We start from the raw sequence: 25966 nt of genomic DNA on the forward strand, positions 1-25966 counted from the left end.
GATGTTGAAAATTAACCTGCTGAGTGTAATCCCAGCGCAGCAGTGCCCACCCTGACTGGGGCACAGTCCCGCAGCATCAGAACATGGCCAAGTGCTCATAACAGGGTCCACTGACAACCCCAGACAAGGCAATGTGATAAATCAGGTCCAGGGTGCATCCAGGGAGTCCCGTCTGGAGCCAGCAGGAGATGAGGCTGAAGACATGGCTGCAGCCTAAGTCCAAGGGATCCCTCCAGGAGGCAGGGGACAGGCACAACTGCAGCATAGCCTAGGCAAGGTGTGGATTCCCAGACTGGAGCTTGCCTGGAGCTCCTGGGCTGTGGGCAGGGTGTGTGAGTGGAGGCCCCAGGTGAAGATGCTCAGGGTCATTAAGGCTGGTTGGTGCCCTCAGGGTCCAGATAATGCTGGCTGTGCATCCTGAGCTGAGGTGATTTGTGAGGCTTGTAAGCATGTTCCTTCTTCTGTCTTCAGAGTCTGCTATTGAAAATCTTGAAGAGCTTAGCATGCAGGTTGGGCAATTACAGAACCCTACAAACCTTCCCAGTTTTACACGTACTTTTAACTACTCCCCCCCCTCCCCCCATCTACTATTTTTATCTGGAGCATATATCTCAACTTTTTATCTAAAAATCAGCACAGCTACTTGAAGTGTATGCAGTATATGAAAGATAAAAACCGTGTAATATGGAGTGCATTACAGTGGCATATTCCCTTTAGCTGATATTCATGTCTCTTCTAATGCCGTGCTTTCTATAGTAGGCAGGATTAAAATGGAGTTACAGAATTGAATTTGTTATTCTGTATTTTGGAGGCTAAACTTCAATAGATATCTTTCATTTTGATATCCTATATTGACAGAAAATGGCTGAAGAAGCAGAATGGAAATGTTTCTAGTCACCTATAGCTAAGACAAAACCAAAATAGTAATCTGTGAATACAGCCAGAGCTTCCTTTTTGTCTTGTCTATCGAATGTTTTTTTTTTTCTGCTTGACTTTTTTTCACAAGACTTTGAAATCAGTGTTATGGAAGAATGTCAGTGGAGAATTTGCAGATTCTCTAATCTGGTACATAGAAACCTATTTTCAGATCTGATAAGAAGCAATCTGATAAACCTACCTCTAACAAAAACTTTAGTTTCCCATACCTTCCTCTAAGTGCCATGAGAGTTTCCCTCTTTTTAGAACCAGGAAACCTGTTGCCACTTGTATTGATTACAGATGGAAAACTCTTTTCTGTGTGACAGAAAGGTAAGAGGAAACTTATATAGGGAGATCTCCAAATGGTTTCATTGCCTGGTTCCTGGAGAAAATTTGAATTGTATTCTTCAGTTGGTCGGATATTTCTCCCTGATTCTGAAGAGTTCTGTTTATTCTTCTGGAGTATATTTTTTACCCTATAAAGAGAAGGTTTGGGGACATACATTTTCTGCAACTGAATGGGATGGAAATTACTGCTGCTTGTAATAGGTTGATGCTTAAAATTATGCTGAAGATACTGGTGCTCTTTGCTTCTCTTAGCACTCAGTAATCTACACACTTCACTTGTTGCTTCAGGAAAGGGCTACCATCTGCTCACAATTAGACTTGGGTTTCCATGTATTTGTGATAAGAACAGCCATACGGGATGAAATGAGGCTTTCATCTACCACAGTATCCTCTCTAATAGTTAGCAGAAGCTGGTGTTAAGAAGCATGATCCTTCTGTGATATACTTTCCTAGATTGCAGTTATTTATGGTTTTGGGACTACCTAGGCCAAACTGATGGGTTTCATCTGAGTAGTTGTGTTTGGTGTCCACATATGGAATTAATCTAACTAATTTTTTTAATGCACTTCAAAAATAATAAAAAAGGTATGTTTTCTGTACACTTGAAGGGTATCGAAAAAGTACTTTTTCATTCTTTTAAGTCTGCTTTCTGATAATTTCCTGGGTGTTGTCTCCTCCTTATATTGTGAACAATAATGAATATTCTTTCTGTCAACCATTCATTATTTTACAGACGTGTATTCCCTTCATCTTAGTCATCTCTTTCCAAACTGTAAAGTCTTTCTTTTAGTCTCTTTTCATTTGTATCTTTGCTTATTCTATTCACTCTGCAACTTCTTTTATTGTAGAGAGGGTAACCAGATATACAAATTGTGCAAAATGTTGATAGACAATGGATTTTTACAACAGAATGACATTTTCTGTATAATTTTCAGGTCTTTTCCTAATAATTCCAGTATTCCTATTGCCTTTTTTAACTGCCTCAGAGCTTTCAAATGTTTTTTAGGAGGAATGCAGCAGCTTTAACAGCTCTTTCTTGAGTGATAGTAGCTAATTTTGGACTCATCACTGTCTACCTATAGTCAGCATTGGTTTTCCCCAGGTGTTAAGTTTGTACTTCTTGATGTGGAAATTATTTTAACTTCTTGATCATCCATTTGGTTCAGTATATGCAGTATTTCTAGATATTGCTGACTTACAGAAATGCAGAAGAATCATGAAACATGATTTTTCTTTGCAAAAAAGTACTAATCTCTTCCAATATATCAATCTCGTGTTTTAATTTCTATTACCTCGCTCTGTATAGAAAAAGGTTACTAGTCTGTAGATCTCAGAAGCTTCCTTACAGCCTTTTAAAGAGATTGATGTAACGTTTATAATGTTATTCCTCTTTAACTGAGGTTGATTTTAGCAATTAATAACTCAGTAATTTTATATTTCAGTTCATTTAGAACTCTTGACTTGTGTGTAGTCACTTTTCAACAGATGAGATTTTGCTAAAATGTTTTCCTTCTGACATTTCAGTTTGAAACCAGCTTGAAGCCTGAAAATTGTTCCTAATATAGAATGATAACACCTCTTCCATTGTTAACAGCTGTGCAATACTGTCTTTGCAACCTCTGTTGTGGTTTTACCTTTCCCGTATGCTACACAGAATTGTAGAAGCATTAGTTGGTCATCTGCTCCAGCTCAAAGCAGGATTGTTGTCAGTGCTAGATCCAGTCAGTCATGATTTTGTCTGGATGAGTCTTGATACTTCTGGGGATGGAGATTCCACATGCCCTCTGGGCAACCTGTTACAGATAGCGCACTTCCCTCTTAATGAAAAGTTCTGATGTCCAATCTGAATCTGCTAGTCATACCACTTAATTATGTATTGCCCTCACTGATTCTCTGGTAGTCTTTGTTTCTGACATTTGAAAAATATTGTTTTTTTCCTTCATGCCTTAAGCGTGTTGATCATTAAAAGCTGATTCTTGTACTGCCTTATTCTGGTTTTAAAATTTGGTGGTGGTTATCTGCTCTTATTTAACCTCCTTATTTTGATTTGATTTCCGTTTTTTGAAGACGACTTTTTGCATGTAGTGCTTTCCTTCATGTGGTAGCTTTTGGAGTAACTTTAAAGTTGTCTTGGGTATGCATTATGTGTTTGTTGAGTCTTAATGAAGTATCTTTATATAACACTTGCTATTGTGTAATCTGAGCATGCTGTGATCAGAAACACAAAATGTTTCTTTCACATTTATGTATTAAACTAGGTATTTTTCTTAATTTAGGATTAAACTCAAGAGTCGCTTTTCACATGCCAGTTCACTGATGAATAACTGTGATGCATGACTAGGTCTCTTATAATAAACTAAGTATCTAGATCCAATCCAGTCTAAATGGGAATAACCTGAAAACCCTTGTTGCTGTGTTTTCTGCTGTTGTGGTCTCTTAACTCTTACAAAAACCTTGCTGTTGTCTTGCTGTTTGTTTATCAAATAATGTTTTTTCTTTCCTTTTTAATATCTTCATCTTCCTGAAAAATGTGGCTGATACATCAGTAATAAATCTCTATTATGACAGCATATTGAAGAGGTTTTATTGGACGACAGAATCCTTTTATGAGGAAGGGGTAGGAATACACGCTTCTCTAACTTTCATTCAGTGTTTTCTGCACTGAGAATTTACCCTTACATGCTGAAATACTCTATTTTATCTCATATTAATAATGCTTAGAGCTTCACTGTAGGTTGGAGGGTGTCACGATAACATTTATTTTAAGTGGAGCTTCCATGTAACTTTGTCTCTAATGCCATAGGACTCTCCTGCTGTCTCAGCTTTGCCTGACTCATAGGTTTAAGATGAAAAAAACAACTGTTAAGAGAAATTTTTGTTCTGGTAGCTAATTAAAAGCAAAGTACATTGAACTACAGCTGTTGACATTGTAGATGAATAACTAGTTTTGAATCTGTACTTCTTCATACTTGTAAATATTTGCACTGTAAAAAATACACTGAGCCAAAGAAAACTGCTTGTAGCACAGAGTTTAATTGTTTGCTGCCACCTCTGCAGTCCCCAGACTTGAGTTAGAAGAGTTAGTTTTTGTTCCTTGATTATGAATCGTAAGCCTTTTGCCAGTTCACATCCTCTGCGTCTCTGGGTTGGTTTGACTCCCTGTTCTCATCTAGGCTGCGTATTGACTGATGTCTTCCATTAGTTTCCCCATCCCTGTGCCATTGCCCTTTCCCTGTGGTCAGTTTTCCCACTGTGTCGGAAAGTGATGAATATAGAGAGAACTTTCCAGGAGGCCTTTAATCTTGCACAAGATGTGGGACAAATACTCCCAGATCATGGCCCAGGCATAACAAAGGATGCCTCAGCTCCTTCCAAATAGCAATGCTACCCATTTAGGGTGTAGGAGAGAGGACCTTTATATCCCACCACTGAAGTGGAATGCTTGAAACCTGGCTGAACCAAGAAAATAGGGAGAGGGTTTCAGATACTGAGCTGTTGGGTAAGGAACAGCTGCTTTCTTCTGTAAAGGAAGAACAAATTTATCTTGGATGTGTAATCAGAAAGGAAATCTTTCAACTTTGCTTTGTTCTTATTTAACTAGCATTTTCACTAAAATAAGTAAGCATATGGACTGTACAAAAATAAATGCAAAACTTGACCTTTGAAAATGATAGCGTTTTGCAGTAATTGTGATTCAAAAAAGTACTGTTTGTTTTAATAGAAGTCACCTTTTATACAATGCAATTTTGTAATTATTCTTTGCAGTTTTCTCTTCCCAGATGGTAAATGTTGCCACATTGTTTACTCAATTCTTTTTTCCTTCTGTTTTGAAAGAACAGGACTTTTAAACTCTATTTAAAAATTGAATAGTTACACGCTGCGTAATATTTCTCTTTCTTCTGTCTCTCAACAAATTAGAAAGGTATGCGTTACACAGGCTTATTTTTTTCTGTTCCATTTTTAAGTTTTCTCCTCGCCGACTCATACTCCAATTCTTGTTGCTAATGAATGTATCATCTAAAAATAGATATGTACATCATTCTCTAATATTTTGTATCTTTCTAGATTGGAGGCCAGTGTAATTGTAAGAGACATGTGTCTGGCAGACAATGCAATCAGTGCCAGGAAGGATTCTACAGTCTACAACAGTCAAACCCTGATGGCTGCAGTCCTTGTAACTGTAATACCTCTGGGACAGTCAATGGAGATATTACCTGTCACCAAAATTCAGGCCAGTGCAAGTGCAAAGCAAATGTTATTGGTATGTGTAATGCAAGAGTTTGGATCCTTTTTTCTTGTTATCTCTGGAAATAAAACACACTTGATTTCTAAATGAAAAGTATAGTAAACTTCTTTGCTGAAGGCAGATTATAAAAATGAATGAAATTAACTGTTAAAAAATTATTAATTTAATAATTCTATCAAACTACAGCTTGAAGCTTAGTTTAATCAACCCTTTAGAAGTTTCTTTACGGCATAGCTACATTAGCTTACATAGCTCCATACTAATAAGTCACCGAAATAATGTAATTTGCTTACTGCATAGATGTTTCTTTTAGGAAATTAACACTTTTTCAAAATGTTTTATACTTAATGAGTTCTAAGGAAATCGTTTCCATGCTAGTTTTCTTAATAGACCAAAATAAATGGATTTTTTTCTTAAAATATTCTGTGCTACAGGGTCCTTTGTGATAAATCTATCCATTTTTTTCTATTATATTTCTTTGAACTGTTCCTATGAAATGCAAAATAAGTCAACATAATTCCACAGATCATGTACATAGCTAGGGTTAGTTATCAAGGGCCACATAATTTTAATTTTGTAATTCAATGCCAAACTGATTATAATAAACTGCTACCTTCTGTGTTATTTATCATTTTTTTTACAAGACGTGCTTTTTTGTTTGTTACTCCCACAGGTATTTTTCAGAAATTAGATTTGATTATAGCAATTTATTACTTCCAGCATATTTGAGGGGAGCCACAGCCACATAAGGACAAAATTTATCAAGTGCCCAAAATACACAGTATATATAATACACTTTGAAATGTTGATGTATGGGAATATTATGCAAGGAGAATTTCCTGATAAAGTGAGCCTTGCATGGTAACTGTACATGTCTCAGACTATACATATGTCTCAAAAAACCCCAGAAGAGATCCTTTTCTGCTTTGTTATTAATACAATTAGTAATCTATTTTTTCTTTAGCTAACCATGGTTGTGGGTTGTATTAGAAATATTCAGGTACATGTTAATTTATAAGTCTCACTGACTTGTGAATGTTGACTTACTTGTAATATTGTGAGTCTTTGTGTCTTCTTTCTTCTACTTTCCAAAAGCAAATACAAAATAACAACAAATAATGAAAATAACTCCAGACAGACATAAGCCTGACCAGTTTCTCTCCTCTTTCCTATGGAATGCCAAGCGCCTATGTTTGCCATATGATAAAAAAGGTGCTAAGAGTAAAAATAATCTCTGTGCATCTTAAACCCACTCTCTGTGTTTGACGAAAAGGGCTTCGGAGCATTCTTAATTATATATTCTTTGCCTACATTTCATGTCTGCATCTGTGAAAATCTTTCTTAACTCAGTGAGAGTTGGTATACAAGAAAAGCACAGTCTGGTTTTCAGGTATTTGATGCTCTGCATATTATTTTAAGTATTTTCTCCCTTTGATGAGAACAATAAGAATTATTATTTCTACTGAAATAGTAATACAAAAATGTGTAAACCTATGCTTTTTGCAAATTTAACTAACTATGGTGGGGGGCTGCAGTTATGCAAGTGTTTGTTTGCAGGATAAAGACCTAATTCTTTCCAGGATGGATTATCTTCTTTGTTTTCCAAACCAATTGTAAATAAGCTTCTGTACGTTGGAACGTGTGCAGCAAACTTTAACACAGAGCTTTCCTCTTTGGATTTCTAAATTGCTTTTTAGAGCAATCTGTCTATTGCCATTTTATCTATTTAAACAAGCATGGTAACAGAAAAATGCAACTATGGACTGTGGTGTTATGAAACATGAACTGTTAGAGTTAACACAACTGTTAAATCTTACTAATGATTCTATCACCAGTAAAATACATTAGCACCAATAATTTTATTAAAGTAGGTCATTCATCTAGAATAAAAAGGTAGAAGAATGTGAATTAAATGCCAAGCGTGCTAACTCCCCTGTACTTGTTAACATTGAATGTGATGCCCTGTAGGCCTTCCTCAGTATCGTTAGGAATAGATTACCTGTCAGGAATATGTATGGCATATTCAAATAAGCACTGCGCATATTTTTAAAACTGATATGATATGAATCCATGTAGACCAATTTTAATAGTTCAAAATGAGTCATAATTCTTGTTAACAATACAGTTATTTTTAAAATTTGCAGCAATAGTGGTCCTTTTTTATTTTCCTTATTGAAATTAAATGATATGCCTTAGGTGAGTCATTCATCACTGTTAAAGGAACTTGCCTTCTGTTGGAGTTTTTGAGTTTTTATCCATATGTATAATGCATTTCCTACCATTTTTAGTTTTATTTTTTTACATGTAAGTTGCTAGATGTATTTTTGTATGGTTTTGTATTTTTTAGAGTGATGACAGTATTTTGCTGGAACATTGTGTTTATATTTTTCTCTATGCAACAGTTAAGTGGTGGCATCATAGTGAAGGATTTTCCCATTGCAAGGGAAAATACATAACTGCGAATTTGCATTTTTCTTATAATAATCTAGTTTGCTTTCTTGTAATGTGTGTTTTATAAACTAAAATACAAATGCCATCCCTTGGGGCAGGGATAAAGCAAATGATGACTTTGAAAACAAAGCTAATAAAAATACAGGATGAAGTACAAAGAAAACAGTTTAGATTTTAATGTACTGCCCGAGTTAACTAAATCATACATTTAGATGAAAATATTTCATTCTGGATTATGGAAAACATTTGCTGCTTTCAGTAAGTGCTAACAATAAACACTAACATTCAAGGTAATCAGTGTTAAAACTGAAATACAGTGTTAAGTAAATTATTCATCGTAATTAGCCTAATTTGTGATGTCCTAGAGTATACTTAATGTTTTTAATATAATATATAAATCTGGTATCAGAACAGACTGAAAGTCCAGTGCAATTCCCTGTATACTGCATTTCTGTGTAGGTTGAAGAGTTCACGTAAGCATTGATTGTGCAACAGGTGCTGTTCTGGGGGACAGAGAGATTAATTCTGGTTTGTCTTAGAAATGTTACAAAGAATCTCTTGCAGAAGTATCTTAAATTGTATTGAGAAGCCAGCAGAAATGCATCTCTTCTGAAGCAAATTGGAAAAGTAAACAGATTTTTGGGATGCCACTGTTATTCAGTTGATTTGTGCAGCCCTGCCATTCCTGTTAATTATGCTGGTGAAGAATATTACTTTTCCTTTCTCCTTTTTTTCTTCCTCCAAGTGTAGCCTACTTACCCTTTCTTGAAATTGAAATTAATAGCTTTTCCGCTTTTTTAATTAATAACTTTTCTCTTTTCAGGTCTTAGGTGTGATAGTTGCAATTTTGGATTTAAAGCGCTCAGATATTCTAATGAAGATGGATGTGAACCTTGTTGGTGCAACAGCTATGGCTCAGTGAACCAATTCTGCAACCCTCTCTCTGGGCAGTGCAATTGTAAAGAGCGAGTGGAAGGGCTTCACTGTGATACCTGCATGGACAACTTTTATGGGCTGGATGTAACTGGTTGTAAGGCTTGCGAATGTAACGTTGCAGGGTCATTTTCTGGGACTGTGTGCGATGCGAAGACAGGGCAGTGTGCATGTAAACCAAATATCGGAGGAAGACAATGTGACGAATGCCTAGATGGCTACCACAAAGTACAGGAAAATCATTCCTTTGCCTGCCTGCCATGTGGCTGTGATAAGGCAGGTACAGTAAATGGCTCTCTGCTTTGTGACAAATCAACGGGACAGTGTCCTTGCAAGGCTGGTGTAACTGGCCTCCAGTGCAGTCAGTGCGTGCCTCATACATACAACCTCAGCATAAGCAACCTCCCTGGCTGCCAGCGTTGTGACTGTGATGCTCTGGGCACATTGGCAGGAACAGTTTGTGACCATGTTTCTGGACAGTGTGTCTGTTTGCCTCAGCGTCAGGGGAGAAGGTGTAATGAGTGTAAACCAGGTAAGAAAATTGGAAGACAATCTATTTGATGTAGTAAGTTTTGCTTTGTTGGATATCATCATAGTTCCTGCAGTTTTTAGTATGTGTTTAGACAGCTTCATGTCTGGCACGTCTCTGACTTACGTTATTAATTATTCTTCCATTTCTTCCTAACTGTGTGAATGAGAAGGAAGTATTAATGTCCTGATCACCATCAAATATTTATTCTATTGCCAGAGGCTGTGTAATTTGTGTTATTACTGCAGTTTCAAGATGTCCAAAATAAGGTTAGGATGAGTTCTAGGTATTGAGAAAATACATAAATCATCATGGCTCATTCACTGAATAAGAGGTAAACTAGCATAGTTTGATGAACAGGAGCTATCCTCGTAAGGAAAAATGTGGATGTGGAAGGCAGAGTGCAAGCCCTTCAGGAAGGGCACCTCATGCATAAAGCTGAGCATGGCGGCAGGTACCAAGATGGTTGCTTTAACTTTGAGGCTGGCAAGTGTGCCACTTGAAAAGCATTCCCCTGCTTTGCTGTGTTGAGGAGGCACTGGCTTTCATAAGGGCTGCTTCCAGTTTGGCCCTGCAAGTAGGGGATACTGCAGTTGCTATGTATCTGTTCAAGATTTTGTACCATATTATTGTAAATAGGGTTAAAAACATTTATTTAAAAACATAAGTGGAAAGCTCTATAATTATATTTTAATGTTTTTGTTTTAAAAAGTAGGTGGGTAAAGTAAAACTATAGATAATATTAACTTACCTTTAGGAATAATATTAAACAGATAGGTTTAGTTCAAGTTAAATACATATGCAATTTATTAAAGTAGCAGGTCACATTAAAAGGTACATTATAACTCCATTGGTTTTAATATGCCATTCAATAATTTGAACAGAGGTTAAAAAAGCTGCTTAACCTCCATTAAGTATTTTTAAAAATACTTTAATTTAAAATATCTTAGGTACATAGACTAATAAATAAGGCAGCATTCTGTTTTTCTTAGTTCCTCCTCCAGTGCTATTTGACCTGCTAACCCTCTACAGCAGCCACTTAATCAGAGATCGGCAGAGGAGTGATGTCAAGGCTTGCCGAGTCAGTGACCACCCTTGTCCTTGAAGAAGAAAGGCCAGGGTTTATGCAGAACTAAATGGTTTAAAAAGGTTTAATTGATAGTATGAACAGACTGGTTTGTAGAAAAGCTTACATGGCACTCAAAGGAATACTTCCACAGTAGTTCCTGTTAAAAAAAAAATAATCTTGCTGTAAGAATTATTTTAAATTTTCCACGTAATAAGTATGAGCATGTCTGTGCTGAATGCTGAGCTCTCTTCTGCAGGTGAAAGTGTAAGTACTTATTTTAAAAGCATCGTATTGCTCTTAGTGTAGCACAGCATACTATGGTATTTTCACTGACATCTTAGTGTTGATCCCAGTGTGAGCTCATTTAGAAACTTAATATGGCTAACTTTTATAGAATTATTCTTTGTTAGCACGTTCCAAAGGAGAGTTTTCTATAAAACGGGTGAATATAGCCTGCTAGTAATACTGGTATTAAATTGTAGAAGTTTAAATGTTTTCAAGTACTCTAAGTATGTCCTATGAGTTTGCTTTGGGACAAAGATAAGAAAACATACTACAAGTATATATGTAGCCAACACAGCCTAATGAGAAATACACAGTTAATTAGTTAAAACTGGCAGCCCTAAAACACACTGAGGACTTCATGGCTCGTTGGGACATTTCCACTGTGTGGTCTGAGTGGAATACATTGTATGTTGTCTGTCTTCTCCCCCCACCCCCCCATGTAATTATAAGTCTGTATTTGAAATAACATCCCAGTTGTAGTGCATCTTCACTGTGCTTTGTTAAAATTTGAGAGGTTTCCAAAAGTTACCAAAATCTTAATGCAAGAGGAGTTGCTAATGGAAAAAAAATCAAACTGGATGTGACTTTATTATTTTGTCATGAGATTTTTTTTTTAAAATCAACTCTGTCTGGAGCATTCAGGCACGTGTTTCATCTATTAGGCTATGTCCATGACCTGCCTCTTCCAGTCTGTTCTCATACAAGTACTATTTTTTGTGGATTTCTGTACTTCCTAATTTTTTTTATACTAGTGGTGTATGCAAAGAGAGGAACACTTGATTTTAACAGGAAACCAAATGAAAGAACAGTTTTACCTTGTAGATAAACCTGCTTTTGATATATCCTAGGTTGCAGTGGTGGAAAATGGATCTTTCCAGCCCCCAAATAGTTGTGAACAGTTGTCCCTGCCTCATTCTGTGACTGTGGTGCCACACTGACTGGGATTTATGCCATACAAATCCTGTTCAACTCAGGGATTCTGTTATGAGAGCAGCAAGGCTATGAAAAAAAAAAAAAAAAGCAAGCTTTTTTTAATAAGTTCTTTATTCAGTGGCCACAGATTTTTGTGTCGTGGTATGTAGTACAGAAAAGATGTAAGCCAGTACAGAAAAGATGTAAGCTAGCATGTACGATGTGTGGCCAGGCACCAATACTGGGTTTTTGTGTACATACTACCTCTCCTCTTGGCCAGAAAAATGTAAAGTATGTTGTGACAACGTTGTCAGTGTTCTTAATTGTGCATTTTGAAGCACAGACTGTGATTAAGAGGTGAGCATTACTGTCATAGTTGGTAAGCATGTAAAAGTGCTAAGGAATTGTTTGGGTTTTCCTTTTCCATGAGATATCCAGTGGGAGAAATAATAAGAGTATGATTAAAAAAGGAAGCTGAATACTTTGCTATGACTTTCATTCTTCCTTTTGAAGAGTATGTTTGATTGACAAATGTGATCAGTTATGGTTGAACTGGAAAAAAATCTGAAAAAGAATACGCATAATACTAGTTATATACTTAGATCTTGTAGAGATTTGCAGTCGCTGTCTTAAAATTGGAAATTGGCTCTATTATACAACAGTGGATCCTTCATAAAGCAAGTTTTATGAGCCCTTCTAACCTTGCTATAAATTAAGCTTGCATTAAGTTGTTTCTTACTCTTTCCTGCCAAGTTGTAGGTGGTGGAAGTAAATAATAATAATGGTTATGAAAAACAGTATGAATTTTTAATGCAGTCTTTCTTCTCTTTTTATCTACATTTAATCACATTAATTTACTTCTGAATTAGTTGATAGAAGGGCTTTCTCCCATCTTCCTATCTCTCACTTTTAATATTTTTTTGCTTTTACTTGCTACCTTTGAAAAAAATATTGTGGTGGTATCCAGAAACTTAGTTAAACTTTTAGAGCATTTCTAAAGGTTATTATCAAAAAGTACTATACCAAATCCTTCACTGCGCTACAGTGGTGTAGGCAATATGACATTAGGAGAGCCAGGATGTTTTACATTCATGTATAGATTCTTTATAACTATGAATTTCTCTGCTGTGACAAAACCAATATATTCTATAGTGATCAATCCTGCTCAGCACAGATTAATTTCTTTAGTAAAGATGTGTTTATTTACCCACTATAGTCTTTTCTTAGACGTTAGTTTAATGCAAAATTTCTAATGGACAAGGATGTGTTGTAGCCTGAGTGCATATCATTTACTGCAACTATAAACTGGGTCCTGAAGAAGTGCTTTGACCTTCTGCAGGAGTCCAAGCTTAAACTTGTTTCCTATCTTCCTGTTACGTTCTTTGAGTGAAGTCGTTCATTGTGCTCAAGAGTGACATTGCTGGGAAATGGTCTCCTCTATTTATGCACAGGATGGGCACTGTACTGCACAGACAACTGCAGTATGAGATAATACATGCTGCCTCACTAATAACTTCAAGCTATTCAGTCTCTGTGGTGGCTCAGCTCGGGGCCTCTCTGGAATAAAGTGCCAACAGCATGGTTTTTTATGATGCGAATGTATGTTAACTGGAGACTGATATCACTTCACTGTCCACCTGAGATTTATCTCACTGAGGACCAGAGGCTAAACTTGAACAAAGATTTGAGCAGTAAAATTCTAATGTTTTCAATTTGTTTAGTTCCTCTGCTATTTGGATATGAGCTCACAGTGCAACACTGCTGCGAAGACAGAGAATACCACCCTAGGGGTGTATATATAAAGCTATCTCATGTAAGAAAAAATAAATAATAAGGCCTTGGGTGATATGTTACAATACAATTTTGGGCTCTTTATAATAAAGCAGAACATCAGAAAGTTGCTGGACAGCAAAAAAGATTTGGTAACTGAGAACATGACTAAGAAGAAACCAATTGAACTAGAGAGAGGGGGAAGGTGTCTGAGAAGTCTGTGCAAATACTGTGTATCTGAGTAACGGTTGAAATTCTTCTATTGAATAATTAATAATAACCAGCTGGCAGAGACATAAACTCCTATCAATGGTTCTATCTTAGAACTGATGTTCAAAGATAGGTACTTGCAGTTGACAAGTGCCAGTTAATACTGCGTTACCATCATCGTTTGCAGAACTCATACAGGTATACATGTCGCTACGTTTTTAATCAAGAGTACCACTCAAAAAAACCCCAAACAAACAAACCCAGAGTGATTTGTGGGAAGAACCCAGTAAAATGTCCATTAGTAATCAGGTAAAAATAGAAAATAATTTTGGAAAATTATATCATAATATTTATTACTGGTATGCTGTTACTCGAATTGTCTTCTAATCAGACATATAGAAGTTAGTAGGAATAGAAGACCATAGTTAGCAAAATAGATTATGCAAGTGGTACAGCACCATTTAAAAAAAGTACTTAAGAGCTCTTTTGTTTGAAATTTCGGGTGAGGATATGAATAATAGATAAGTTCTTAAATGACCAGACTAGAGGTGTATAAACTCTATCTAACTGTGTTTATCAGTAACGTGTTAGAGACTTGCATAGGTAAAGATAGCTTGTGAGGACAATAGAATGAAGGATAATATAGTAGAACATACCAAATATACTGTGGGAAAGGTGAAATAAATGCCCCAGTTCATAGCTGGAAATAATACAGGAACAGAAGGATGGGATTCAGAATGAAAGCTTTTTTATAGCAGATAAGTAACTTCATCAGTGTATCAGCTTCTGTAAAAGTATTTGTGTAGGATACAAGCTATATGTTGAGGAGGAGTTAAATATAAATTTTACATAGACCTGGGAGCACTCATCAAATGTAGATTTTTTAGAAACATTTGTGTGTTTCAAGGGTTAAGCCAACCACTGCTTAAGAAAGATTAAGAGACTTTCTTCCGAAATATGGCCATTTTGCAACCGGCCATTGTCAAAGATGAGATCCCAGACTAGAATAGATAAATATCTGATCTTGTATGTTAATTTTTATGTCTCTACTTCTTGTAGTGTATTTGTTAGTACCTCTTGTGTCCCTGGGTCTTTACTTGCCCCATGGACACATTAATGTACTCCCTGTTTTGCACTCGTTCTGTCTAAAATAAAGTCTGAAGAGAGAGAATAAAAAATTGGAGTTGGCAACTGGAGGATGAATGATAGCTTTACAAAGTGCCAATGAGAAGATTTGGAAGCTCATCCCTGTGGGAGGACTGTATTGCTTTATTTGAGTTGGTGTGTGTGTTACCTAAGCTTTAGTTCTGTTGTTTCATCCCCAATTATACACAAGTTGTTAATAATCTGTGTTCACTTTTTGCATATTGTCTATTCTCAAAATCCCTTTCTTTTCCAGGTTTTTATTTTTCTCCATCCAGTGTTGCTGGCTGTCTGCCATGCCTGTGCCATGTAGCCGGTTCACTGAATCAGATCTGTGATAAACTAACCGGCCAATGTATTTGCCAAGATGCCTCTGTAACAGGACAGACGTGTGAACGTTGCAAAGAACTTTATTTTGGGTTTGACTCTGTCACAGGGAGGTGAGTGTTTCTTTTTCACAGGTCCCTTATAACCTCCTTGTTACATTTTTCTCATAGTAGCTCATTCAAAGGTTTACTGACAATGAAAAGATGTGCTCTAGTTACGTTAATCCTTTGAATTTGTGTGCAGTCTGATTTATATGTGGTACATTATACAACCCTCTGTGCTCCCATGAGCTGAAGGAAATGGAAGTTTTGCCTTCTTAAGTAGACTTAAGTAGAAACAACGTGAAAACTATATAAAGCTAATGCTGCCTACTGTCATAGCTACTTGGCAATTGTTTCCTCTGCATCTTCACTTAAGATGTTGTCAGTTTCTGAGGTGTTAATCATTGACTATTAAAATACAGGCAATGTGCCATTCTTATAACCGGTGAATACTTTTGAAGATTTCAGGAAGGCATTTTAATGGGAAAGAAAAAAATGTAAAAAATTAGATATCCTTGTCTTTCCAAATTTCTTTTAGCAGCAGCAGTTGAAATATACCACCTTTCCTCTTAAAAATCTGTTTTTTTGAAGCAGTGTATTCTTTTTCTGCATTTAGTTATGTGCCACAGGGTAAATTGTTTATCTGATATAGCCTGGGGCCTCTAGGTACACTGAATGTATATAGACATATTCCCTGGAATGTAAGGGGGAAAACGTAACTATAGGTATGCATTGTTATTCCAACTATTGCTCTATCTTTCTTTTCCAGGAGCATCTTGCTTAATCCCCACAATCTCAATTTCCTTTTAAATATTGTCTAGAAAGATTGCACAGCTCTAATGCTATCATGTTTTCATGCGGACTGATGGTGTTAAATTATTTAGTTATATTTTGTATTTTTGCCTTTAAAAAAACAACACAGGCAGAAGCAAAATCTGTACAACATTCCCCTCCCTATGCTCCCCAGCTAGTGTGGGGTGGACATGCTTTTAGGCAGTGATTATCAGTGTCGTCTTTCATATACTTTACATTACTCTGTAGATTTTTCACTTTAACTTCTATGTTACTGTCACTCATTAGGAGATTTTTAAAATTATTTTTTACTGTTGTGGGTCACAGAGGCATTTGCTAATGGCCATAAAGTAGTCTGTAGAAATAAGGGCTTCCTATTTTCACTTCCTGTAATTTCTAATGGTAAGGAATAAAATCTCTGTAATATTAAAGTTCCCTTTTAAATGTATTTTTGTTATTATTAACGATTTTTTTTAGTTATTTGGAACAGATTACACCCACACCCTCACACACCTTCCCCCCCCCAGTTTTAGCAGGTAATGTAGAAGCTTGTCAGCATCAAGCAACAGCTCTCCTGAAGTAGACATTGGCCTCCAACTACTTGCATTTTGAGCTGTCTTCTGATATTTAAATCATGGAAATATCTAGAATTATCTAGATCAACATCTTGTAAAGTTAGAAAGTTTTTACAGTTCTGGACTTTGAATCAGAGTTGGCTTTAATGCCTTAATACTACTTAATCCTCATGACAGTATTGAAGACTGCTCCAGTAGTACGTTAACATGGTTACTTGTGTTCCATATGCTTGGCTTCCTTTTGGTTAGTATCTGCTCGGGCAACGTACCTCAGTTCCTCAGGCAGAAACGTTTATCCACTGAAAATTATAATCCAGGTCTTTATAAACCTATTTTAATCCATTTCTTTAACTGTTAATATCTTCTTAAAAACAATGATGTGCTTTTCCTTTCTTTGTAAAGTTGCAAAGTCATTTAAACCATCCTTGCTCCAAGTGTCTTTTAAGGACTCTGTGGTTACAGAACAAAAAGATATGAGCTATCTGTAGTGGCAAAGACGTATCTGTCTTGGCACAACAGCAGAAAGAATCAAAAGTTGTGACACACAGAGATTGTGAGGCTTTAAAATTCTCCCACTCTGAGAGGAACGTATATGTGAGCTGATTTACTTTCTGATGTTTTTGAGATAAAACAGGAACTCCGTATTTTTTAATGCTTATGAAGCAGGAAAATTTCCTTGACAATTAAAGAGTTAGAGATACTGCATGTTTTCCGCGGTCTGAACAATCTGTAATGGTTGCGGGCATTGGTACACACTTGAAATGCTTTACCTCTACGTTGTTTACTATAATGAACTGGTCAATGAACATCACAAATTGTTTATATATATATATCTTGACGGATTACTGTTTATGAAATCCATTTAGCAAGTGAGGTTTTCCCATAAGGATGAAAAATGAAGATTTTAAACAGATTGCTGGAGAGGCTCTAACTGCACCTAGAGAGTCAATGTAATAAAGGTTTCTCTATATTAATATTACAAAAACCATTTATCCTCACAAAATCAATATTGCAATTCATCTTGGCCTGACATTCCTCTTTCCATGTTTTAAGTCTGTTTTCCTTGATTATTCTGTTTTACTAAAACTTGTATATATTTGACTCGGGGAATCTTGAAGAAATAACATTTAATGAGAATGCTGACAATATTTCTTACATGATTAAAAGTTTCAAAGAATTAGTTATTTTTAAAAAAATCCTTAATTGACAGAATCCTTAATCCTGACTGAAAAGCATGATCTATGCGTAACAGCAAAGCTAGTGCTAGTGTTCTGCAGTTTAAGAAAATAATGCATGTGATTACACAAACATAATGTGTAATCCTGTGGAAGAGAATATGATAACACGTATGCTGCAGTTCACAGGATCTGGAGCCTAATTCAGCATAGGTGGAGGTAGGGACCCTACATTTTTCCTAGAAGAAAATGCAACTATTTCAAGCATAAAGAAGCAGCCCCACCCTGCCAGGCACTGAAAACTCTGACTGTACGTGTATGTGAGTTTCATTGTCTCATGTGTGAATGATAATGAAAACTGGAATACGCAGGGGGCCTTTATTCATAGGAGGTGCAGTAATATACAGGAGAGCAGTAAAAGAAGCTTGACTTTTAGTGTTTACCTATTGAGACACTTTTGTTAACACCCCCCCTAACTATATGAATTAAATATCACCATGTAATGAAATTATGAAATAATAAATTACTGTCTTACTGAGCAAATAATTCTGCCTTCACTTCTTTTCTCGAACTGAACCTTTTTTTTTAACTCATGACATTTAAATAGTCTAAACAAAACCGCTATTTGACGGGGGATTTGGATGCACTGTCTACAGATGAAAAGACTTAATACAGTTTGAAAAAATTGCCCTTTTCTCTTGACTATAAAAGAGAGCAAACTACAGTATAGTGGTTTACAAGAGAGAATGTATTTTATTTATTCCCAAAAGGATATTAGTCCATAAAACAAATTTGCAGCTTATTTTGCAGCTTTAGCTTTTATCAGCCTTTTTAAGGGTGTTGAATGATTACCCAGGAGATCACACAGCACAAGCTGCTGTCGAGTAAAGAAGCTCTAATACAGAGAGCTCCGTGATGGGCAGAAAATATATGTGAAGAGTTTTCTTAAACTTGTTTAAAAATCTGTCACATTTAATGTCTATTTCACTGATTGTTGACCTGAACTTTAGTGTCCTAATGTGAAAACGGTTTCCCCCCCTTCCCTCCTCTCTCCTTTGCCTTAAAAATCCAATACCTAAAATATAACTGAACTCACTTTTGTTTCTGCCTTCACATAGATAAAAAGAGATAGACCAAGGTGATGGTGATGACTGGAAAAAATGGTGAAGAAACTTGTGTAAAGGCATCACCGCCTGTTTCCTTGGATCTGGTGAAACTGGCCAAGGAAAGAACAGCCAAATATAAATCAAGAACTCTTGTCTAGTCTTAGGGTTAGCAAAGCAAAGGGGACATGGCATGGCTGTCTCTCCCTTGGATTTCTCAGGGTCTTTTTGCTGCTTCATCTTCTTGGGATGTGGCATCTGGAGTAACTTAAAATTCCCTCTAGGCTGATGCTGCTTATGCCTGAGAATGGGACTTTTCCAGCTCAGGGCAAGAGGAGTGATGTGTAGGTTTCCCAGTGTGTTTTAGCTGCAGTGTACAGCCCTACATTTCTCCCAGTCCAAGTTTTTTCAAAACTCTTTAGTCTGCAGCAATTAAAATATAGTGAAATTAGAATCTAAAGTACAATGTTTTATTTGCTGTTGTTGACTTTCTGTTACGACTAACAACGGCAGTCTGCCTTGCAGTGGATAGTGTAACAGTATTTGCAGTAAGGAAAAAATTGCTTTGCTTAACTTCTGAGACATCCTGAGTCTTTGAATATTTGCATGATCTGACATTGGTATTCCTGCTATAAATGAGTGCAAGTGGGGAAATAGTATCTTCAGTGAAAAACAAATTGATCACGAGAGTTTTCACATGCAAAAGCCAAAGCGTAATTTAATCCTGAAAGTACTCTACTGATGCTAGATTTACAGAATTGAAATGTGGCATTGGCGTGATACCAATGCTTTTAAATTTTTTTTGTTCTTTTAAATGAAAAAATAATTCAATATACACATTTAATGAAATGTTCTTTTTATTTATTTTCAATTTTGTCCATCAGGCTGCAAAGAAAATGTGCTTTCTGTTATAATATTCATATTTCTGCTAGTTTGTTTTCTTTCACTGTTTTAATCTGAGGGGTTTTTCCTCCCAGTTTTTGTCTACGTTAATTCTTTATTCACAGCACATTATTTTTTTCAACTTCAAGTTGCTTTTGTGGACAAGAAATTAATTGATTTCTTTTTCAACAAAAGCCTAGTTTCCTCTAAGTTGGAAAGTTGCATATTTTGTGCAGAAGTCTATGAAACAGGTTGCACATGTTATCACCAAACTCTACAGCTCTGCAAGAAAGGTTGTGTGAGTAAGCGTTGCAGGACTGAGTGCATAATCTGGTTATTACCAAGCATCATTATCCTTTTTGTGTATGAATCAATATATATAAAAGCTCTTTGATTCTAAGCAGTTTTTCTCTAAATTAAAATATTATTCTGGTATTGAGATTTTTAATGTTTGGGTTTTTTTATAACGGGCAACTTTTTGTAAGTTACTTTTTATTATCAGGCTAATAGATTTTCTACTGTGTCTCAGGCCAATGAACTGTTTATGATTTTTTAAAATTATGTTACCCAAGAATCTTTCAAACAGAACCCTACTGTGCTTAACTGGAGTGTTAATGTGTTTTGATCACTTCCTTGATTTGTTTTTGTTTATAGATGTCAGCACTGTAATTGTCATCCTGCAGGAGCCATTAATGGGACTTGTCATCTTGTTACTGGACAGTGTGTTTGTAAACAATTTGTAACTGGCTTGAAATGTGACAACTGTGTTCCTGATGCTAGTAATTTGGATGTCCACAACCTATTTGGTTGCAGTAAAAGTAAGTGGATGTTAGGTCTTAAAAGCATGTCTTTCAAATTAGTGGGTTTTTTTATTGATTTAGTGAGTATCAAATTAGGTCAGCAATGTACTAAAACTGGATTTGACTCACCCCCCCACCCCCCCAAATTTCTGGTCCCTGAAGTTTGGGTGATTTTTCACTGTGAGTATCTTAGGAGTGTTTTCCAGAGAGATGTACAGAATGCTTTGTGTCATACACACAGCTTATGCTTGCAGTCTAACCCAGGGGAGAAGTAATGGCCCATAGCTCCCTTGCACTTCCCACCATGTTCTCTGTAGTGACCAATGTAGAGTTCACCTTTTAGTCACATGAACGCAATAGTATTTGTAAAATTTAGCCCTCTTTCCTGCCATTGACAGGGAGGCAGGAGACTTGTCTTCAGAAGGTCTGAAGAACAGGAGGTCTGTTGAAGACCTGCTCCTGGTGATTAATTAAAAATCTGCTCCTCAGTGCAATGTAGCTTTGCCTTTCGCCTCCCGGGGAGTTTTTCAGTCAGTTTGGGAAAATATGTGATGTGGTGTAACAGAGAGTTATAAATTGGCGTGTGTGAGATGGGGCTAGTGCTACGTTGACAATCAGATCGTGAATTGTAATAAAACACGTTGCAATGGAACATCGGCACTTCTGCCCTTGCAATAAGTCTGTATATGAAGAGAAGGCACAACTTTAACCATTGTTTGTCTCATAAGGAGTCAAAATTAAATGTTCGGATTTGCTCACCAGTGCAGTCTCTAAGATGGCAGGGATTTTAAAGGAGGAGAGGAAAAATAATATACATAATATGAAAAACTTAATTTTAAGTTGCCTTCAGTTCAATGTTCAGAAACAGGCTTTGAGGCCATTATGCCATGGAATGCCAAACTGTGTGGGTAGGACCTCAGCTTATTCTGAAAAAGTTGTGTTGCGTATTTGTGACACAGGTTACTGCCACATGCAGTTAACAGCCCAGTCTTGGAAGTTATGGAACCAGTTACTGAGGAACTCTGTAGATGATAATTGGTCGTTTCTGTCAGCAGACCTGATTAATAATTGCCAGATGGGTCTTACTACGAGAGTTAGCTCAGGTAGCCACGTGTAATGCAACAACAGGGTTAGACACTCCCAAGCGACATCTGGAGTATGTTTCTCGACCCTCCTTCAACAAAATATTTCTTTGTATATTTTGCATAGGTATTTACTCATCATTGTGATATGCCCACACTGTAGATTTGCAAGCAGAGACATACGTGCGCAAAGAGTTCGCTTACAAGGACAGACAGCTCTCACTTTGATTGCCATTTGTATTTCATTGTACATCAGTTTAAATTTCAAATTATATGCACTGCAGAATGCACAGTGCTATAAATGGGATAGAACAAATTAACTGGTTTGTTGCCTAAGATGTTTTTTTTTTTCCAAGTTTGGAAGTGCTTAGAAAGAGTTTGTTTTTGTTTTTCCCCATGCTCTTCTGTAGAAAGTGTAGTATCTACTCATTGTGCAGATAGGTGATTGGCTTATTGTTTCTTTAAAAAATGTAGGATGTTTCAACTGAATTTATAATAATAATAATACATGGCACTTTTATGATGCTGTTCATCTTCAAAGTGCTTTACAAACATAAACCAACCTACTTATTTATGTTGGGATATACATTGGATAAAGGTCAATGGCAATTCAGCTATAAAATTGATTAATAATGATATGACATAGATAAATAATATCATAGATTTTAGTTAGAAAAAAATACATCAGGCAGCATTCTAAATGACAAGCGGAGTCCTCTTCTGGACATAAGTGATATAGCAATTGCAGTCTTTTGGTTATTCATACCAAAATATTTTAACTTGTTGCACAGATAAGGAGCTTTGCCTAGCTTGATATTTGTGGTTATTTTAATTGCAGAACAGTATTTTGTTGACACATGCCATTACTGGTTATAAGTCTTTGCCAAGGGGAGCAAATGTAAGTTGCTGTCACTTTCCAACTAACATTCTTTAAGGAAAAGACCTATTTTCAATTTTTCTGCCCAACAATATCTTAGGTGCTCCATAGAAAAATCTGATATACAGTACTTTGCTTACACATCTAAAATGCAGAGCAGCAAACATGGAAGCAACGTGCAATAGTGTGAGATTGAGAACAGAGAATGAAGGTTGTGCCAGTAAATCTCTGATTGCTCGGGTCTTGTACACATGTATTACATGGAAAGAAACTTTCAAAAAATGCCAAAGGGATTTAGGAGCACTTACTTCCTTTGATTCTCAAACTTTACTCCTGTAGACCCTTTAGCATACATTCACTTCCTAATGCAGCTGAACTCAAAAACTCTAGACTGGCAGCCAAACCCCCCATGCTTTCTAATGGGAGATGGTGATTGTGTGTTCTGTTCAATCCAGTGAAATTCTAGAAACATTCTTTTCTATTTCTTGGCTGAGAGACTGCAGTAAGAGAAGGGCGTCTCATTATCTTACTCTAAATAAAGAGCTTCAACTCACATTTTAGATTTGTATTAAAAACCCATATGTAATGTGACCCACTGATGTTGGTGTAAGTCTCTACAACTATACTTGTGTGGCCTGAGGTCCTCATGTTGCTTTCTGTCTGCAACTTCACTCTTTGCTTCTTGTCCTCTGTTAGCTTGGCTGAACAGATTCTGATAATTAACTTCTGATGAATTGTGTATATTAAGCAAATACACGTGTAATGGAGATGATGATAGTTTATAAACAGAAAGAGAGTGAAAAAAAGTAATGAAAAGCCACATGTTTCTAATGTTGATATTTTCACATAATGCTTAATGTAAGGGAGAAATGCTTATCGGGTGTTTCTGGATCCAGCTTCCAGTAGCTTACTCCATATGCTGATTTCTGTAGTGCCCTTGCCTATTCTCATTCCTGGAGCAAAATGGTTTCCTCTAGACCCACACTTTCCTGGTTTTCCCTCCCTTGGTAAAGAGGGTAGGGTATGGCACAATCTACCTTTAAGTCAAGCTATAGCAATTACTAGCTGCCAAAACAGATATGGAGGGTCAGGAAGTAGTGCTTTCTAAGGAAAGTGTAACAGGCTGGCTGGAGGTCTTATAGCAGGATATGGATTCATGCTTGAATAATAACATAAATATAGAATCATGGAATCATTTGGGTTGGAAAAGCCCTTTAAGATCATTGAGTCCAACCGTAAAACTGTGTGTTTATGTGCACACCTGTGTATATGTGTATATTTACACATATAAAGTTTCATTTCTCAGTAACAGCCATTATCTTGGAAAGGACCATGATCATAGAGTTGGATTACAAGAGAGACATAGGAGGGGCTTTGCTCTTTCTGAAAATGTGAAAATTTTGGCTTGTGACCTTCAGGTTTGTTTTTCTCTTTATTGATGCTAGTGCAATTAAGTAGCACATTTTCCAAAGTTAATGGAGGTGATAGCAGAGTAGTATTTGGGTAAATAGAAATCTCAAACTGATTTCTTAAAATGTTAGACACCTCGCTTTCATTGGTTTAAGTTCAATTGGAAACAAATGGAAGTGAATTGCCTCAATAACCTTCAAAATTTGCCCCTTTATGCTTTTTGTCATTTAATTAAGTAGGCTTATTGTAACATTTCAGTAAAATTTGTAGTTAGTTAGACTTTTCACCTCTATTCTAATAGAGGAAGTTATGCCTGGCCTATGCTAAAATGGAATGAATCCTCTGGAAAAAATAAATTATAATCGAACTGTAGACTTCAATAATGTGACCAGATAAACATGTTCCTGTTTTATAGAGGTCTTGAAATACGTTAAAAAAAAAGTGTTTGGAAAAATGTGGTGTACTTGCTTTAATCTGGGGGGGAAAGGGGTATTAAGTTTATTTGTCATTCGTTTAAATGTATAAAGTTGTTTCATGTACTTGGATAAAAAGCTTTTTTGGAGAGCTTTTGGATGGATCAGTTTAGTCTATTAATGTCTTGCCTGAGTGACTGTATGTTTACTTGATGGTTTCTTCCAAGAAAAAACTTAGCATTTCCTTTGCATTTTTAACTGAATTTGTGTGATTATTGATTACCTTCATTTTTACATCCTCTGTTTTTGTCTATGTTTTAGCTCCATTCCAGCAACCTCCTCCTACAGGAGAAGTTCTCAATTCTTCTGTTATCAGTCTTTCATGGAGTCCCCCTGACTCTCCAAATTCTAACAGGCTTACTTACCTGCTGTATAGGGATGAGGCTGAGATTTATACAGCCAAGGACTACTACCCTTATAGTAAGTATTTATAGGGAGATGACATCAAAGGTTTTGTGTGTGTGTACATATCTATATATATGTGCAATTTTTCTTAATTATTTCTTGTTTCTGTTATCATCTGCTGTGAATTTGAATACATTATTTGTTTTCATTTAGTGAGTTACTGTTCTGTGTTATCAATTTTTTTTGAAAGACATGTATGCTTCAGTCTAAAATCTGGCAAACTGAGTCACCCAAAATATCTGATAATTTTTTACTTTTTAATCTGAAAAACTTTGACTCGCCAAAAGCATTCCCTGCAAATATACACAGGCTCCAAAATCTAAAAGAGGCAAAGTCCCAGAGAAAGAATTGGGGTGAATGGAAGAGACCATAATGTGCTTAAAGTTGCTTTTCTCATCCTCCCGGTTTTAAAACTGTTAACAGATTAGGAAAGCTTTTTGTGGTCTCTAACTTTTAGCACCTTCTGTTAAGCTATTAGTGTAGCTCCTGATTTGCCTTTAGCAGCGCCACTTCTCTCATGTTGAGGCTTGCAAAGGGATCCTCAGAAGGCATTCCTCAAGGATTCAACACTCTGTCCTAGCTGGAAAGGCCATTTTGTGCTCCTATTGATCCTCTTGCCAAAGAAAAGGAGATGGATTTGGATACTGTTTTTATGTATATATGGCACACAAGTGGTTTTTTAAGATGACAACTGTGGCTTAATGCCACTAAAGGTTGATTTCTGTTCTAGCAGCTTCTTTAGTTTGTCGCATTTTCATACCAATGCAGTATTAATATTTTGCAGAAGTCGAGTCTTTCTAATTATTGGCACGTACCCTGGAGGGGAAAAAACCCAAACCCTATTATTCAATGGAAGCACAGAGCCTTTGGAATGCCCCTAACATTTTTATGTCCTGGTACATGCTGCTGTGTTACAGTTGATTGATTACTCTGTGGCTTATGCTGTGAATTTGGACACTTGGCAGTACATACCATGAGAAAAGGTATGCAACCCATGTAAGCATGGGATTAAGTGATTGAGAGGAGAAAAAGGAACAATACAAAAAAGTTTGTAATAAGAAAGAGCTAACAGAAAATATTCCAGTTCCTTAATTTGGTATAAAAGCCTAACTTTAGTAAAAATCTGCATTAATTTCAAAAAAGCTATTATACTTTGTTGTCACAAATTTGTGCTTTGTAATGTACTTGAAACTGAGCACGTTCTTGAGGA

The 25966-nt window shown here is 36.3% G+C and overlaps 1 protein-coding gene across 1 annotated transcript in view; it reads left to right on the forward strand.

Moving 5' to 3' along the window:
• The window catches only part of USH2A (usherin), a 391200-nt gene that overhangs the window by 61024 nt on the left and 304210 nt on the right, over positions 1-25966 (forward strand). The window contains exons 11-15 of the mRNA XM_075088896.1: positions 5332-5527; positions 8787-9428; positions 15071-15254; positions 20364-20527; positions 24613-24771. Coding sequence (XP_074944997.1) covers positions 5332-5527; positions 8787-9428; positions 15071-15254; positions 20364-20527; positions 24613-24771 — 1345 coding nt within the window. The remainder of the gene's footprint in view (positions 1-5331; positions 5528-8786; positions 9429-15070; positions 15255-20363; positions 20528-24612; positions 24772-25966) is intronic.

This window comes from Phalacrocorax aristotelis, chromosome 3 (assembly GCF_949628215.1).
Source record: "Phalacrocorax aristotelis chromosome 3, bGulAri2.1, whole genome shotgun sequence".
NCBI lineage: Eukaryota > Metazoa > Chordata > Aves > Suliformes > Phalacrocoracidae > Phalacrocorax > Phalacrocorax aristotelis.